The 19,262-nt window shown below is 40.6% G+C and overlaps 1 protein-coding gene across 1 annotated transcript in view; it reads right to left on the reverse strand.

The window, feature by feature from the left end:
* CASP8 (caspase 8, apoptosis-related cysteine peptidase) overlaps positions 1 to 19,262 on the reverse strand; it is a 29,935-nt gene that overhangs the window by 6,703 nt on the left and 3,970 nt on the right. The window contains exons 2-7 of the mRNA XM_008581651.1: positions 10,127 to 10,457; positions 5,433 to 5,538; positions 4,281 to 4,419; positions 4,118 to 4,162; positions 2,722 to 2,786; positions 753 to 894 (exon numbers count right to left, since the gene is read on the reverse strand). Of these exons, the coding sequence (XP_008579873.1) occupies positions 753 to 894; positions 2,722 to 2,786; positions 4,118 to 4,162; positions 4,281 to 4,419; positions 5,433 to 5,538; positions 10,127 to 10,457 (828 nt within the window). The remainder of the gene's footprint in view (positions 1 to 752; positions 895 to 2,721; positions 2,787 to 4,117; positions 4,163 to 4,280; positions 4,420 to 5,432; positions 5,539 to 10,126; positions 10,458 to 19,262) is intronic.

Consider the following 19,262-nt stretch of genomic DNA (forward strand, 5'->3'; position numbering starts at 1 on the left):
GAATAAACGAATCAAATGTTAACAGGGACCATCAGAGAATCCTTATGATTATAATCAATCTACATTAATTTTCTAAACTTGATTCAATTTTTAAAATGTCATTAACTGATGTTGTGACTCATAAACACCATTTTCAAAAGTTCTTTGATCAAACTGAAATTATTAATATCTTAATGGTAAGGTTGAATAATTTCTATTATTGTTTTTAGTTGTAGTTATATTTATATACAAATACCATAAATTCCTTTTCATTTAACTTGTATGAGTAAGTTCTCAAGCATAGCTTAAATAGGCTGAGCAAAAGAATTTCTGGCTAGTTTAACATATGAAAATGCTATTTCCGTTAAGAATCCACAATTTCTGCTGTACTCACTAGCCCAACTTTTAAAAATACAACCTCTATAAGAGTCTTGATACCAAAGTAATTTTTTCACTAATGCATTCTACAGAAGCACCATTCATTCAGTTGAATTAAAAGCAAAGTTTATTGCTGCTTTTCATTATAAGCCTTTTGGTAAGATTTGATATTGTATCTTTATAAATACATTGCTTTCATTTTAAAAATTAATTTAAAAAAACAAAAGCAGGGAAGTAACAAATATATGAGTATGTTCATCACCTCCACAGGGAAATATGTTTAAACCACTTCCTTGAAACACATGGCTCTTTCGGTACAGCTTTTGTTCTCCCACTTTTGATAAAAAAAACAGAGGTATAAGAAATTTTCACTTCTCTTTTTGAGTTCCATGTACCTGCGTCCAAGTGCGTTCCATTCCTGTCCTTAATTCTGTGAAGTTTGGGCACATCCTTCCGTGCTCTGCTAAAATCATAGTTGTTGAAAATCAAACAGTATCCCCGAGGCTTGCTTTTCATTCTGTAAACTTTGTCTGAAGTCTGCAAAAAAAAAAAAAAAAAAAAAAAACCTAATCCAGGAGCTGACTCTGCAGGTCAAACACTAGAGACGTGAACAAACAACTTACGCTGCCCCTGAGCCAACCCAGGAGGCGAGCGCTTTCCCTTGCCCCACCCCCCACTTGGAGTCACTGCCCTGAAAAGCTAGTCTCCACCTGTTCCCTCAAACTTCTGTCCCCACAGAGAGTTGTAAAGCCAGTGTCCCAAAACTTGGGCTTCCAAATTATTACTTGTCCCTTATCTGCTTCCCTTACTATACGGAAGACTCCTCAAGGCAGATAACATCTGTGCCAGCAATCAGGATTTATTAATATGTGAGTGCTCAATCAAGAGTTGCTGAGTGAATATTCATGCAGTCATTCATTCAATGTCTTTGGGCTGCCCCTCCATGACCTTGTGATTCTCTTGGCCATCTATTCATTCATCCGTGATGCTTGGCTAATGGCTGAGGGCCTGCCCTACACACGACATAGTGTGGCCTCAGGATTTTTAAAGCTGATGGTGTAACCTAGCTCTCAGGACCACAGCAGCTGGTGGGGAGAGATGGGCTAGTCAGGTAGATCGTGGTTATGCTGTAGGCTACAGTACGTAGAGTGTAGCATCTGACAGTACTGGTCAGAGGTGGCCCTGTGTCCCATGCTCCTAAGGCATTTAGTTGAAAGTCTGTGTAGCCACTTGAGATAGAGAAAAGGGCTCCAGGGTAGGAAGGCAAATTCTTGGCGCTACTATTTTGTAACCTTTTGCGCAAGTTACCTAATCTCTTAGTATCTTAGTATATTTACTAAGATATTCAGTATTTTACTAAGTATTAAGTATGCTAAGCATTTACTAAGCATGTTAAGTGTATTTACTAAGATAGATTAAAATTTACAAAGATATTACAACTTAATACCTTCAATTGTTTGGTGGGGACAATGCTTGCAGAGTGCTATACTGCTTACAAAGTACACAGTATTTCAGTTAATTCTTGATTTTCAGACAGAGAGAGGTCTGGTCATTTTCACAGGATCCCCCTCTAGTAAAGAGTCTCTCTCCAGCCTAATTCAGGCGTTCAGGGTTTCCTCTGCTTCCTGCCACAGGGCAAAGTGAATAACCTAATTTGTTGAATTGTTGAAGGTTACATAAATTGAAGTTATTATGTCTAGAAAGGAAATTTTTCTGCTGGCTCATTGAGATAAGAACATAGAGATGGCTAGATTATGAGTGTTTGCTGCTCACACCTAATCACAAAGGAGAAATATTTTCGAAATGTCAAGTATCTTCCCCCTAAGTCCTCCCCCATTTGGGCTTAAACAGCTGCTAGAAGATTAGGTAGGAGGCTTCCCCACTCCCCCACCCCCAACTATAGTCGTGCGTTGCTTAACGATGGGGACATGGTCAGAGAAATGTGATGTCAGGCAATTTCATCGTTGCACGAACATCATAGAGTATACTTACACAAACCTAGATGGTATAGCCTACTACACACCTAGGCTATGAGGTATGTTCATTAAAAACTAATAGGACCACCATCATATACTCAGTCCACTGTTGACTGAGATGTCATTGTGCAGTGCATGACTGTATTCCAATACCTTTGCCTTTAGTCTTACAACAAAAATTTAATGCAAAAGAAACTGAAGAGGTCACATTTTAAAAATTAAGTCACATTGTTAATTTGTCCTTTTGTAGATTTTTTCTACAGTTCTTAAAATTTTCAATAATTTTCTGCCCCTTACTGGTTTTTCCGGAAGCTAAAGAAAAGCTAACAAATACAATAACTAGAATCTGAAATGCAAATGGAAAGAGGACTTGCAGGTTTCCATGTACCTGTGAATCACTGTCTTGTTCTCTTGGAGAGTCCGACATTGCCAGCACGCCGAATGACCCCTCCCCTACGAGCAATGAAGAGACAGATCCAGAATGAGACATGGCAGGAAAGGCACTTTGGAAAAGAAATATGTAGCATTTAGGGCAACATAAGGTCCCTTTTTAAATGAAAATTTGTGAGATATTTGTTAATAAAACCACTATCTCAGGATGAATTATTGATTTTTAAAAAATTTTTAATGAATCACAATCAATTCACCTATGTCGGTCAAATCAATATTACCAGCATATATATTGTTACAGATCATAGTTATTCTTTATGCCCCTTGTCCAATCTCTCCCCCTCCGCCTCCCTCCCCCTCCCCCCTCTAATCACCCTAGATTTCTTCTCTCCTTCTGAAAGAATAATGGTTACTCTGTTCATTTGTTGCCTAGATGAGAATTACTGATTTAAAAATACCTTACTCCTTAAAGAACTCTTAAAGCCTCGGGCTCGAGCAGGGGGAATAGGGAAGACCAAGCTGCATGGACATTGTTCAGATTTAATCTTTAAAAGAGGTGATCCAAAATGTGTTCAACACACATACACATGGGCACACACACACCACAAAGAACCAGGGTGAATATACAACAAAAATACTAATAATAATAATATTTGTGGGGCAATGGCTTTACCGGGTTTTTTTAAATGTCCCTGAATTTAAAATCCTCTTCACTAAGTATATGTAAATTTTATCAGAAAGAATATTTGATTAATCAAAATTTTGAAGGAGATCCTTGAGAGTTCCTTCTCCTGATTCAGCCTGACTTACGTAGGTGGGAAAAGGGACAGAGGACTGAACTCGGTTTTTCCCTGGGGGATGAGAAGACTGATGTGCCTGAAGCCTCCCAAGGGCAAGGCAGGCAGGTGACAGGGAGCTCAGTTTCAGGTGTGGGGCCCCACGAAGGAGCCCCAGGGACTGAAGGGGGGAAATTACTCACCCTTGGCCGGGGCCCCCTACTTGGAGAACAGAGCAAAATCATTCTCGTGAAAAAAGGAAGTGACTTAACCAAGGAAGTTCTGAAAAATGATTTCAACCACCCAGTGCATAACACAGGCAGCAGATGTCAAGGGAGAAAAAAAACACACAGAAAAAAGTTAAAACCTTTACTGACTAACTCTGCACCTGTTTCAAACCTGCCAGCTGGGGGCTGCAGGGTCTGTGCCTTTCGACACTCTTCATATGTCTCGATATGTAGAGAAGGCAACTACAAGCCGCCAGTGAACTGTCATCCTGACATTGGGAGAGCAGGTCCCTTACGATGCCGGTGTGGCAGAGGGTTGAGGGAGGAGATATAAGGATCTCAGAGAGTAAATGAACTAAATACATCTTGAAAACGCATCTCCAGGCATTACCATTTGAGAATTCATCTGGGCTTCTTTCAAGGCTCACTCTTCTCTCTGAATTAAAAGAGAAACCCAGACCCCAAATATTTAATTAGAAACAGTTGTGACATCGAGGGATTTGTCAATTTGAGAACAATGTTTTGCTGATTAACAGCTGTTGGGTTATCTCTACCTCTGCTTAAGTTTTCATAATCATTGATCTTCTTCAGCAGGCTCTTATTGATTCGGTCACAGATTCTTTTCAGGGTATCCAAGTTGCTTTCCCCTAGGATGACCCTCTTCTCCATTTCCATGAAAATATCAAGTAAGTTCTAGGGAGAGGAGAAATAAAGTTGGAAGACTGGACTGAGCCTTACTGGTTTTTAGATTAAATTTCTTTTTACTTCTACTCTCTCCAAACGAAGGGCCCGCCCTCACTTCCCAAGCAGAACCCTCTGAGAAAGCATGCTGGTCTCCAGCCCATAGACTACTAGGGAGGAGACTCTGTTTTCCAGCCCGCAAAGACAGAGGTGAGAGGATAAAGGAGAAGCTATATCAGATGTCACCTGGTCCCCAGGTCCTGTGATCAAACTGCCTCTGGATGCCTTTACGTGAGGACTGTGAAACAGCCTGAGGTATGCGGCTGAGACACATGGTGACAGCCTGGGGACCACCTCACACCCCAAAATTGCCTCTGGCACTCAATCCACCTCCAGACCTGAGTTCACATACACACACAGACACATGCAAATGGAGGCACACACACAGACATAGAGACACACAGACACACGTACCACAAACATACCACAGAGAAAGACACAGACACACAGACACATATGCCACACACACAGACACATACCACACACACACAGAAACACGAGACACACAGACACACATACCCACAAACACAGAGACACACACACAGAAACACATACATAATACCACACACAGAGGCACAGACACGCACACAGACATATGCCACACACAGAGACATACATACCACATAGACACACACGCACACACCACAGAAAGACATGCATACCCAGACACATACCACACACACACAAGAAAGACACACACAACACACACACAGTTCCAGCCCCCAGGTGTTTCAGAGGCTGCAGGAGTGGGGACTGTCTCAGGCCACCACTGTCTCTCCAGGGTCTGCTGGTCCCACATTGGGCTGTGCCTGCACAACCTCTCTTCTCCTGGCTCTTGACTCTGCCTCGCCCCTGGTAATTAATCGGAGCAGCACTTCACAGTATAAAGGAGTCATATTTACAATACGAAGTGAGAATCTGGGGTACTTTTACCAGAATCTTCCCTCTCTGTAGTCAGGTCTTACCATGTCATCATCCAGTTTACATTTGGAGATTTCCTTCTTCAAAAAAAACTTAAAATAACTCAATTCTGCTTTGCTTACATCTTCTGAAATCTGAAATAGCATGACCCTGTGGTAGGAAATGGAGACACTTTAGAAATGCTTTCCTAAATAAATTTTCATTTGATAAATGGAGTCACAGCAAACTTGGTTCCAATGGCCTCCCTTTAAAATAAAGCCAGTTGATGATATGATTTATGAGATGAGTCCTTGTTTCCCCTTTTGGGGGGAGGGGTACAGCTGGTCAGTACAGGGATCCGAACCCTTGACCTTGGTGTTATCAGCACCACACTCTCCCAAGTGACCTAATTGGCCAGACCATGAGTTGAGTCCTCGGAAAGAGGTTTGCATAGTGACACAGACATTTATTGACTCATGCCCAACTATTCCACCCTTAACTTTTTGGGGGGGGCTATTGGCCAGTACAGGGATTGAACCCTGAACCCTGGTGTTATCAGCACCATGCTCTAACCAGCTGGATAACAAGCCAGCCCCTACCCTTTAAAATTTAGAGTTCCATCAACTTTGTCTTTCAGTTAATTTCAGTTAGATAAATTTCGTTTTTCCTTGGCCTTTCACTATAAAATCAGGATCTTGTTGCAACAGAAAAAAGTTTTGACTTTTGGAAATTATGCTTTTCCAAATGCAAATTGGATCATCACTTCCCTAATTAAAACTGGTCAGTGCTCTCCCAGTCTTTACCATCAGTAGGAAGTCCAAACATTTGGTTCTGGAATACAAGGACTCTGAACACGCCCTCAGCACAGCCCTCACAGACTCCACCAACACCAAAGGACCTGAAGCTCCAAAAACACCCAGCTGTCCTGCCCTCTCACCTCTTTCTGCTGTGCCCCCCACACCCCATTCCCTTGTCTGTCTGCAGACTCCCACTCACCCACCCACAATTAGCACAAGCATTGCCCGAGTGTCCTCAGGCTGCATTCACTCTGCCGTGCCTTTGTATCACCCAAAGGATAACACATGTATTCTAATTGCCCATTTATGAAACTGTCTGAGCTCCCTCATAGCTGGGTTCATGTCCCTTGAATTTTCATAAGCCCAGAGGGCTATGAAGTGCAGTGTTTAAGTGCAGAGGACTCAGACTACTGGTGTTAGAACTTTGGTTCCACCATCTTTGAGCTGTGAATTTAAACATGTTACACATTTTTTCCTCATCTGTAGACTGGACATAATTGTATATGTACATCATGGGAAGATGTCAGGCATCACACACACAAATTTATATGAAGTACTTAAACCAAACTTTGGCAATACACTAAGTGTTCAGTAAGCAATAGAAACTATTATTTCCTAATCTATGCCTGGCACATTTAGGCTCTGGAACATGTTCATTAAATGGGTGGATAAAGGAATGTTTTATGTCAGCAAACTTTTCAATATTATGGTCTAATGGAAAATAACTTTAATACAAAAACACATTAACTTCAAGATTAAATTATAAAATTTAAATTCTAAAAATAAAAATAGCATAGAAACAGAAATTATTCAGTATTATCACCTGCCTCATCTTCTTCTCATGGAACCTCTACCCTAGAAGCATTTCTCTAAAGCTTTCTCAGTTTAACCAAGAGTGGCTCCAGTCAACAGCTGCTATGACTCTGCTATGGTTTCAATGTCCCCTCCAAAACTCATGTTGAAGCCTAATTCCCAATGTGGCAATGTTGAGAAACGGGTCCTTAAGGAGGTGGTTGGATCGTGAAGGGTTAATCTAGTCACGGATTAATGGGTTAATGGGTTACCATGGGAGTGGGACTGGTGGCTTTATAAGAAGGGGAAAAGACACCTGAGCTAGCACATGCACACACTATCATGCTCAGCCCTCACCAGGCGGTGCCCTGTGCCGTCTCATGACTCCACAGAGTCCCCACCAAGAAGAGGGCCCTCACCAGATGCTGAGCCATGCCCTTAGAATTCCCAGCCTCCAGAACTGTAAGAAATAAATTTCTTTTCTTTATAAATTAACTGGTTTCAGGTATTCTGCAATGAGACCAAAGACAGACGGAGACAGACTCTTTTTAACAAAGTATTTTGCCCTTTTAATTTCCTCATTATTGAAACCCACAGGCTTTCTTGTATCATCATTGTCTAGTTATAAACCTGGATAGTTTATAAGATATTTATTTTATAGGTTGCAATTATGATTTTAAAATAAAATGACTAGTGTTTTCTTATAATGGTAGGTGGCCACTCTAGCATTTTTTTTTAATCTCCTGATTAATATTCAACAATGATGAACAAGCAGTAGGTCGTGATTGTGCTGATCCTTTTGTCTCTAAGCCAATGTGTTCGAGATTTTAACAGATAGATCCTGCCCTTGTTAGGAGCTCTCAGCCCTCCACCAGGAAGGTACAGATCCTTGGCACCAGCAGTTTGTCTTGGCTTAGCTCACATGGCAGAATCTCTATCTTCAGAAGACCAAGATGGTGGGCACAAGATGCGACCCCCCCCCAGCTTTCCTACTTCTGGGGCTGCTGTTTCTTAGGATTAGTGTCCGTCTTTTGAATTTTAGCTACTCTAGTGAATGTATAGTAGCATCTCATTAAGATTTTGATTTTCATTTCTCTGATAAATAATTAATTTATTTCATGTTCTTACTGACCATTTGTGTATCTTCACTGGGAACTGTCCTTAAATCTTTAGCCTATTTATCTAAAAATCATGTATGTATCTTTTTATTACTGAATGGTAGCAGTTTCTTTATGTTTCCTACATAGCAGTCATTTGTCAGGTATGTGTTTTGGGAAATATTTTCTCCCTACCTACTGCTTGCCTGTATACTTTCTTAACGATGTTTTGAAGAAGAAAGAAACAATCAGCACTAAAGGTACATGTTATCTGTCATTTTACAGATTTGAAGCTATTTACAGTAGTCAAAATATACCATACTTAAGTGAAGGCAATTTACCAGTAAGCATGGTTTCAAAACATGTGCATTTAAAAATTCTATGTAGTGGCCGGCCCAGTGGCGCACTGCTACAGTGTGCCGCTTGAGAGCACGGTGGCACTCCTGCCGAGGGCTCGGATCCCACATACAGACCGGTTCCTGCTCACTGGCTGAGCGAGGTGTGGGAGCAACACCGAGGGTTGCAATCTCGTTGCTGGTCCTGGTCCGGTACGGGCGCGACACTGAGGGTTGCAATCCGTTGCCGGACACAAAAAAAGACAAAAAGGAAAAAAAAAAAAAGACTTCACAATTCTAGTAAACCAAAGCGATCCAGCACATGGGGTTGAATAGCATCATCCCCGCTCCCCAAAAATTCATGTCTACTCAGAACTTGAGCATGTGACCTTATTTGACAAAGTCTTTGCAGATAAAATCTTGTTAAGATGAGGTCTTAAGGTGGGCCCTAATCCAATGACTGGTGTCCTTATAAGAGGAAAATTCAAACAAACAGACAAACAGAACATAGGCAGAGATTGGAGTGACACATCTACAGGACAAAGAACACCAAGGATTGCCAACAATTACCAGAAGCTAGGAGACAGGCACAGGACAGAGTCCCCTCAGGGCCTCCAAAGGGAACCAATCCTGTTGACATCTTATTTTCTGACTTTGAACCTACACAACTATGAGAGAATAAACTTCTCCATTGTTTTTTAATTTACCCAGTTTGTGGTACTTTGTTACAGCAGCCCTAGGAGATTCATATAACGAGGACATCTATTTTGTCATTAAAAATCAAAACAGCCAACCCTCATATAGGGAGACATATAACAAGGAACATGACAGAACCTCAGGTCTCTGAGAATGGAAGGACCAAGGCATGAATAGGCTGGGCTGTCGGCCCTGACTGTGAGGCCTTTCTGTCTCACGTGCCACAGTTATTGAAATGGGCCAGAGCTAAGGCTCAAGTAGTTTTCTAAAAGGAACACTAAAAATTACTTTGAGTGTTCAATAACAGGAAATGTTGAAAGAGAGAAGGTGACAACGTGTTTCTATTTGTAAAGTCTTGCCACAGAGTCATGAAGTTGTAACTGAAAGTAGCTTATCCATCACACTTCATGGCTGCCCACTCTCCCAAAGGTGGGGAGAAGCTGAGTTTCTCGGCCTTTGGCTGATGACCCCATGGCAGCGCTGTTCTCCCGCAGTTTAGGCTCACGGTGGAGCCGGGCTAACAGGAACTAAGCAGTCTCGGTGAGGTGAGGCCTGGCAGCACATACCACATTTGAGAACTTTGTCATTGGAGTCTTAAGTGTGGAATAAAAGCTTTAACCCCACTGAAAATTTCAAGGGCATCCAGCAGCAGGCGGGAGGGGAGTTTCAGGGTGGGAAGCAGTGACACTCTACCCAATGGCCAGGCAAAGCAAGCACGTGATCTGCACATCAGCAAAGCAGAGGCACTGAGGTAAGAGAGAAAGAGAAAAATTAAAACATTTAGAAAAACTCTATTTTAATTTCAGCGTACTTATAGGCAATGTTTCTCTTTGAAAAATGAATTTATTTTATGGTTTTAGCTTCTTTTTCTTTAAATTATATATACAAGGCCCCTCAATTTCTTAATCTGGCCCTGATGGGATATCTTCTCAGAGCCTCCAAAGTCATACCACACAGACGACCACCAAATGAGCAATGCCCACGAAGATGGGTTCATTCAATCCACACTTCCCAGTCCCCACATTGTGGCATTTCTACCCACCTGTAGGCAGAAATCTGAGCCCTGTCTGGTGTCTGAAGTTCCCTCTCCATCTCCTCCTTGCTAGTGTCCAGGTACTTGACCAGCAGATCTGGTCTATTAATTCGGAAGAGCAGCTCCTTCAAGAAGGACAGATTGCTTTCCTCCAACATTCTCTTTTCCTGGAGTCTCTGGAATAACATCAGGGCATCCTTGATGGACTCCTGCTTCCTTTGTGGGATGTGGTCCAGACTCAGGAACTTGAGGGACACCAGGTCATCACTGCCCAGTTCTTCTCCAATATTGTAAAGACGGCTGTTAAAATCCATACTTCTCAAGAGATAGGAGAAGCAATCTAGGTCAAAATATAATGTTATGTTCAAATGATGAAGAAAAGTGATTTGTTCTTTCATTAAATGCTATAGCATCTACTATATGCCAGATATTTCCTGGTGGAAATGGGGGGGGGGAACAGGCCAAGTTCCTGCTCTCAAGTAGCTTACTATTTAGGAAGGTAGATATACAAACAAGTCAATGGTGAGAGAGCACAGTAGGGATACACAGGAAAGGGCCATAACTCAGCCTGGGAGAAGGGCTTCCTGTAAGGAAGGGACCTTTGGGGAGGAGGAAAGAAAGGACAATTCTTTTTTTTTTTTTCCTTTTTGTCTTTTTTCGTGTCTGGCAACGGACCGCAACCCTCAGTGTCGCGCCCACACCGGACCGAGACCGGCAACGGGATCGCAACCCTCAGTGCTGCACCCGCCCCTCGCTCAGCCAGTGAGCGGGAACCGGTCTGTACGTGGGATCTGACCCCTCGGCGGGAGCGCCGCCACACTCCCAAGCGGTGCACTGCAGCAGTGCGCCACCAGGCCGGCCCAAGAAAGGACAATTCTTGCAGGAAACAAGTTATGAAAAAGATGGAAGCAAGAACTTTCAAGTCAATTCGGGCAGGCTCAAGGAGCTCAATAAAGTAACCACAGTGATGAGACAAAGAGGTGAAGCTGTAGCCGGGAATCATGTCACAAAGGACCTCATACTGTGGGACAAGAGGTTCAGGTTTTGTCCTGGAGATGATGAGGAACTAAGAAAGGATTGTAAAAATCAGAATAATGTCATCTAATTTGGGATTAACTTTTAAAGTGTAGAAGATAGACTGGAAGAGCTGGAGGCAGGAGGCCTATTAGGACCTATTAGGAGGAGGCATTTAAGCAGTGGTGGGCAGGAGCAATGGGGTCTGATTGGAACAATGATGGTTAGGAGGACATGGTGCAGCACTGTCCCCAACGGGCCTGAGGACCAGCACCGACAGCTGGTCAAGAATCCAAGACCGGAAATGGAACCAGGTCAACCCTGACAGCCCTTTCAACCCAAACAGTCTCTAAGTCAGGTTATGTGGTCTGTTCACAAACTTACATGCTTAAAAAGAAGAGAGCAGTGTTTCAGAAAACCCCAATCTTCAAGCCAGCAGCCCAGCATCTGGGATTTCTCTTCCCTTGTGCCCCGAGGCTCAACCACCTTGGTCAATTTCTTTCCCACCCTCCCTGCTCTGACAGGCCCGCGTCCATGGTGATAGGAGCTTTTGGAGCTGTGTTTGTACTGGACCCTTCATAGGAACATGACTCAGACACGGCTCCCTCATACACTGTAAAAGCCACGCAGCTCACTGCTGGGGGAAGGCAGGCAGTACAGTTTTTAAGAGCATGGGCTTAATATTACATCAAAGCCCAGCTGTGACACTGGCCAAGGCCCTGGGCAGTCACTTCCTCAAAGCATTAGCTTCCTCCTCTGTAAAATGGGGATCAGAAGAACACCAATCTCCTAATGTCATTGTGACTATTTAACACCTAGAATGCATTTAGAATCATGCCCAGCAACTAATGAATGCCAAATAAATGTTAACCAAAAAGAAGGAAAAAGCCCCTGGCCATGGAGCCCTGACAAAAAGGACATAGGACTTTAAGTGCCTCTCTCACCCTCCCAGTTTTCCCATTTCCTCAGTTGAAAAATGTGAAAATTCAGCTGGAAGCAGTGGTTTTTCAAACTCTCCAAGGTTGAAGAACTTACTTAGAAGCTCCCTTGCCCTTAAGAGTTGATCCTGGAACCTTAAACTAGAAAACCTCTATGTTCCCGTCCAGCTCCATCATTTCTATGATTCCACAGACTCTAGACCCTTGGGTACTTTTCTTAATCATCAATAACGTTAACCTGTTTGGACCTGTTTCCTCCCCTGCAACAAGGCACATGAGTTCGTGGATCTTTAAGCTCCCTGCCTTCACTAACATTCATGTATGAAGCACAAACCTTGAGCCTAGCTATCACTGAGAGGCAGTGATAAAGTGAACCATGCCCATGTATTTTCTACATCTGACGTTAAAATAAAAATACTTTTGCATATTAGAATAAATTCTAATATTTTTTAAAAGTAGCCCAAACCACTTTGAAAACTTTGTTTTCCCTTTCAAAAATACCTTTTCCTGGGCTGACCAGCTAGCTTAGTTGGTCAGAGCATGGTGTTATAAGACCAAGGTCAAGTGTTTGGTTCTCTGTACCAGCCAGCTGCCAAAACAACAACAAAGCTATATCTTTAAAAAAAAAACACAATGGGCTGACCAGCTAGCTTAGTTGGTCAGAGCATGGTGTTATAAGACCAAGGTCAAGTGTTTCGTTCTCTGTACCAGCCAGCTGCCAAAACAACAACAAAGCTATATCTTTAAAAAAAAAACACACAAAAAAACCCCTTTGCTCCCCACCTGATTACAGTGGCAGTGTTTTAGGTTTTGGAGTTTTTTGTGTGTGTGTAAAAATTGAAAATACAGTAAATTATAATATGGCCACAGTTGTTACCATCCACCACAACACACACATACACATAAGGATACATTGATATAAAAATTGGAAACAGGCTGCACATGCAGGTGTATACATCTGTTTTTTATTTTCCACTTAATATTTATAATAAACATTTGCTCCCTACCATTAAACATCTTCTATGGCACATTTTTAATGTTTCTTGATTTCTAGCATGTAGATATATCAAAGTTTATTGTAAGCAATAATTTTTACTAAAAGTTATTTTTTTAATAACTCTTTTATTTCTTCACTGTTAAAAATAATATTGCATTAGAGGCTTTTTCATATATCTTGCATGTATCCCTGATTATTTCCTTAGAATAAATAGTTAGAACCAGAATTATGAGGCAAAACCTCTTGTCTCCCTTTTGATCTAGAACTTCTATCATTGTTTCAACAAGCTTTCTTGATTTAGGAAACCAAGAGGGACAATGTCTTGGAAGGATACACATTGCATTAGGTTCACGAAGTCTGCAGAGCCTACATTTTTCACTGCAAAAGCAACCAACGATAACGGAAGTACATTTATTTAAGAAAGTTATTTCACATATGTGGCCAGCACCAAACAGCCCATGTTCAAAGTACAACGAACAAAACCTGCTGGGCAAACAAGGGAACAATCTAGTGAGCCCATTCCTTAATATACAGTCTACAGACATACAGGTGTCTCAACAGGGCACTTACATGGAGGCCTACCATAGCACTATGTGCAACCCTGAACTAGTAACAACCTAAACGCCCTTCAATAAAGGAATATCCAGACAAACTAAGGTACAGACATACTGCAGAGTGGTATGCACCTCATCTTCTGAAATAAAAATAGATAGCTATCCGAGACGTTGAAAAAAGTGGGAAAAAATCAAGTTGCAATATAACAGAAAATCACACCATCAATTTTTTTTTTTTAAATTTTCAAAGCAATACTATAGATTTTCAGAGACTATAGACATATATGTAAAAGCAGAAAATAAAAGGTTAGGGGAGTTCTGGAAGGAGACTATCAAACTTGTAAGGTTGTTCCCTCTGGGGAATGGAGAAAAAAACCAGTACTTGGGGGTTAAGGAGTGAGGAAAGGGAATTTGCCTTTTTCTATAGTGCGTTAAAGAGAATATATGCAGATACTTTCTGTGTAAATGAAAATACTGTGAAAATACTAGCTTGGGTGTATTCTTGCATCAGGGTAAGAAAGGGAGTAGGGCAGAGCAGGAAATGAGGGTCAGTGGGAAGCCCAGGGCAGGCAGCGCGGACCCTCCAAGGCAGGTAAGGAGGCCAGGGTGCAGAGTGGCACAGTCACATGGTGTTCTTAAGAGATAACAAAAAAAATTTTTTTTAAAAAGATGACCAGTAAAGGGAGCTTAACCCTTGACTTGATGGTGTCAGCACCACGCTCACCCATTGAGCTAACTGGCCATCCCTATATGGGATCCGAACCCGTGGCCTTGGTGTTATCAGCACCACACTCTCCGGAGTGAGCCACAGGCCGGCCCCAGAGATAACAAAATATTAAGACCTAAGCTTTCAAAAGAACTTAGAACTAGAAACTTACTTCCCCCCATCCCCCCAAAATCTATATAGCAGCAACTTTCATACATCTCTATCAGAAACTAAAAAATCTAGTAGACTAAATATAGGGAAGACTGTAGAGGGTCTGAGGAGCAAGACTGACAAAGTATTCAACAGGCACTTACTCTCCATAGAAAATACACACCTGTCCAAATATACCTGAACTATTCACAAAGAAAATCTTCCAAAAAACAGGAATAATACAATTCATATAACACCAAGGTCAAGGGTTCAGATCCTCCTACTAGCTAGCCATCAAAAAAAAAGAAAGAAAGAAAGAAAGAAAAGAATACAATTCATAGTCTCTGACCACAATGCAATGAAATTAGAAGTTAACAAAGACCCCCCTCCCACATCCAGGCACACTGCACCAGTGCCATGGAGTCCACCTGGGGACCTGAGGCATGGGGAAGGGGACCAGAACTCCTCCCACAATGAGGCACACCACGCCAGTGCCTAGGGGTCCACCCAGTGACCCAAGGAATGGAGAAGGGGACCAGACACCCCTCCCACAACCAGGCACACCGTGCCAGCACCTTGGGACCCACACGGGGACCCAAGGCATGGAGGCAGGGACCAGACATTCCCCACAACCAGGCACACCGCCAGCACCAAGGAGCATGCCAAAAACATTACCTCCATGTGAGTGGCCCACCACAGCCACCACAATAACCATGGCTGCCGCAAAAGCAGCTAGATGCCACAACCACCACACAGATGGTCCACCAGCCACTGGAGTGCATTGACACAAGGAGAATCACTAGCAGAGATAAAGAAAAGAAGAGGATGTCTCTCTCCACAAATCCCATTGCAGAGTGACAGAAGCAGCATCTGCTCTATGACAATATTGGTTGACCTGATCATACCTGTCAGCATTGGACAGATCATCTAGGCAACAAATCAACAGAGTAACCATTATTCTTTCAGGAGAAGAAATCTAGGGTAGTTAGAGGGGGAGGGGGGAGGGAGAAGGGGATGGGGAGAGATTGGACAATGGGCATAAAGAATAATTATGATTTGTAACAATACATATGCTAGTAATATTGATTTGATCAACATATCTCAGTGTTGAACCCCCAAAATATGTATAATCAATTTTGATTCAATACAAATTTAAAATAATAATAATAATAATAAAAAAATTAAATTAAATCCAAAAAAAAATTTCTTTTTAAGTTAACAATGAAAAATGACCAAATCAAATAACACTACAAAAAGGACTGACCATGCTAAGGTGGCTTTTTCAAGACATGGCGTTAGAACAATTGGGCAGACTTTTCAGAACAAACTGAAATGGATCCTAACTGAACTCCTTACATCAAAACAAACTGTGGATGAATCAAAGATTTAAACCTTAAAAATAAAGTGCTAAGAAAAGAAACATTATAGAATGTTTTAAAATTATCTTGCAGTGGTAAAATGTTATACTTGCTAAGTATAAAAAAGCCTAAAAGCCATTAAAGAAAAGATTGATCAATTTCCTTAATTAATAACTAAAATATTCTGTAAAAATAAACCAAACAAAATTTTAAAATAAGTAAACCTTGCACTGGGGAAAAAAATACCAACATATATGATTTTAAAAGGGAGTGGCTAATTTTCTTAAAATAGTTTTCCTGTAAGTCAGTTAAGAAAGAAACAAAAAGACCAGTATCAGGATCACAAGCAAACAGTTCAAAAGTAAGTGCCAGTGGCTTTCTGTTTTAAGACCAATGGCTTTTAAACATTTGAAAAGATGCTCAATGTCATTTACAATAAGAAAAAAGCAAACAGAAACTATAACAAAAGGCCGTTTTTCAACTACCAAATTGGCAAAGTACAAAAATTGCAATAAACAGTGTTGTGACATAGTGGAAATAAAAAGAGCTGGGTGGGTAGTTTGTCCATCTCTGTCAAAACAAAAAATGCACATACACTTTGACCCCTCAATTTAACTTCCAAGAGTTTTTCCTACATTCGCTTAAATATAATATACTCAAAAAAAATATGTACAAGGCTATTTGTGGTAGCATTGCTTAAAGTTAACAAAGGAGCAGATACAACTTTATCAGTATAAGAAGAGTTAAGTAATCTATTGATCATATTCAAAGGAACTCTATTCAGCTATTAGAAAGAATGTGGTTGGATATATGTGATCTACATGATATATTACTTGATGCATATATCTGTGTATATATGTGCAAAAGAGCTCTTACAAAAACACACAGGAAGCTGCTTCAGTGGTTTCTGAGAGCGGAAATAGAGACCTGGGCATGGACCTGGGGAGGCCTATGCGTGGAGGAAAAGTGAGACTTGGCGTTACATCCCATCCCCTTTTGCACAGTTTGTCTAGTCTGAAATTTTACCATGTGCATGTATTACTTATTCTAACTGTACATGTATCAAAATTAAAATCTCTATTTAAAGACCCCTTTTATTCATATGCTGTGAAGGATATAAACTAGGTCCAGTCCTGTTTAGAACCATTGGGTCAACTGTCCTTAAAATTATAAATCGGTTCTAACCTCTGTTAAAATCTCCTTTTACAGAATAAAATCAACCAAAGAATCAAATAAAAGCAGGACCTCCTTTTCCACCCCCCACACAATGCTTTTTTCTGATAACAATGCTTATTGTATTACTTTTAGAAAATACAGAAAAGATAAAAAGGAAAATAAAAATTACCTATAATTCCACTATCCAAAGATAAATACCTAATAAAATTTTACTATCTTTCCTAAATACTAAATACTAAATATTTTATGTGTATATATTTGTTCTTATATGTGAACACCCCATATTTCTATGGTATACATAGATTTTTCCACTAAGTACATCTTTTACTATAAGTCCATCTTGATGTCTTTATTTTTTTATTTTTCTTCTATAGCACGGTTTTAATATCTGTAAAGCATTCAATTATATAGATGAACCACAATTTACATAACCAGTCCCTGGTTACATTTAGGATGATCTTTAAATCTCCAAGTATACCTCTGATTATTTTCTTAGAATAATTTCCTAAAAATAGTATTACTGGGTCAAAAAGTATAAACTTTTTTCAGGCTCTTGTTACATAATCAACAACACTTTCTGACAGTGTACAAGGGTACTTCAAAAAGTTCACGGAAAAATAGAATTAAAAGATAATATGAATCTTTCCACCAACTTTTTAAAGTACCCTCGTACAATAAAAAATAATAACAATCGAAGGCCAGATGACATGAGTTTGGATATAGTGTGATTGGCGCTTACCTCCTATCCTCTTTGCCATCTCATCTCACTGATTTCATTACCTTTGCAATAACATGACAATGCTTTTTAAGTGGTTTTTCCATCAAATCATAACTGACAATTAGAAGAAAAGGCTGATGAGGCTTTTTTCCTGACCCAATTTTCCAGGACACACTGTCCTATGACGGCCAGTCTTTTTTGTTTTTGTTTTTTTTCCATCAAATCATAACTGACAATTAGAAGAAAAGGCTGATGAGGCTTTTTTCCTGACCCAAGTTTTCCAGGACACACTGTCCTATGACGGCCAGTCTTTTTTGTTTTTTTTGTTTGTTTGTTTAGGTCACACATCTCTCTAGTCACAGTACCCAGGAAGTGGTCACTTGCACAGGGTTTATGACGCCATTAAGAACAGGCCATCAGCTCTGTTAGTACAGGGACTAAAAGTGGTTCTTGTTGTATAGGACTTAGATTCACTACACGAGCTCATTGTCTAGAAACTTTGCTGTGCTAATTTTTTTTAAATAACATTTGTTGTATTTTTTGTTCCTGAAAATAATAAAATTAACACTTGTTCCATAAAGTGCAGAAAAGTATGAAAAGAATATAAAAAGCACCTAAAAACTTGCATTTAGAAGTAACTCTTTGGGCATATTTGGTGTTTTTTCCCCCGATTTCCCTCAGTATCTGTGGGGGATTGGTTTCAGGACCTCCCTTAGATGCTCAAGTCCCTGATATAAGTTGGTGTAGTATTTGCATATAACCTATGCACATCCTCCTGTATACTTCAAATCATCTCTAGACTACTTATAATACCAAATACAATGGGAATGCTGTGTAAACAGTTGTTATACTGTATTGTTCAGGGAATTATGCAAGGAAAAAAGTCTGTACAAGTTCAGTACAGACATAATTTTTTAAAAATATTTTTGACCCAAAGTCAGTTGAACCCACAAATGCAGAACCCAGATATAGAGGGCCAACGACATATAAAAAACATAAATTTGAATATTTTGCCATGTAATGCATATATTTTATATATCTGTTAAATAATAAATCCATATAAATATATCTGCATAATATAATATAAAAGTATATTTAATATTTTATGTAATATATTTATGCCCTAAGTATTTAGATATGAATAAGTAAATGTTTATATTATGATATATATGTTTATAACCTATATATCTAGAAATATAAAAACACTTTTTCTTGTCACATTGCACTACAAGCCTCTGAAGAAATTGTTATTATTATCTCCATTTAACTATGTTAAAAATCACAGCTTAGAAATAAGCTAGTAAGGGGCCGGCCCGGTGGCGCACTGGATAGTGCGCCGCTTGGGAAGCGCGGCGGCGCTCCCGTCCGAGGGTTCGGATCCCACATGCGGACCGGTTCCCACTCACTGGTTGAGCGAGGCGCGGGGGCGACGCCGAGGGTTGCGGTCCCGTTGCTGGTCCCCGGTCCGGTGCGGGGGCGACACTGAGGGTTGCGATCCGTTGCCGGACACGGAAAAAGACAAAAAGACAAAAAA

Source organism: Galeopterus variegatus, unplaced genomic scaffold, assembly GCF_000696425.1.
Source record: "Galeopterus variegatus unplaced genomic scaffold, G_variegatus-3.0.2 Scaffold2425, whole genome shotgun sequence".
In the NCBI taxonomy this organism is placed as follows: Eukaryota; Metazoa; Chordata; class Mammalia; order Dermoptera; family Cynocephalidae; genus Galeopterus; species Galeopterus variegatus.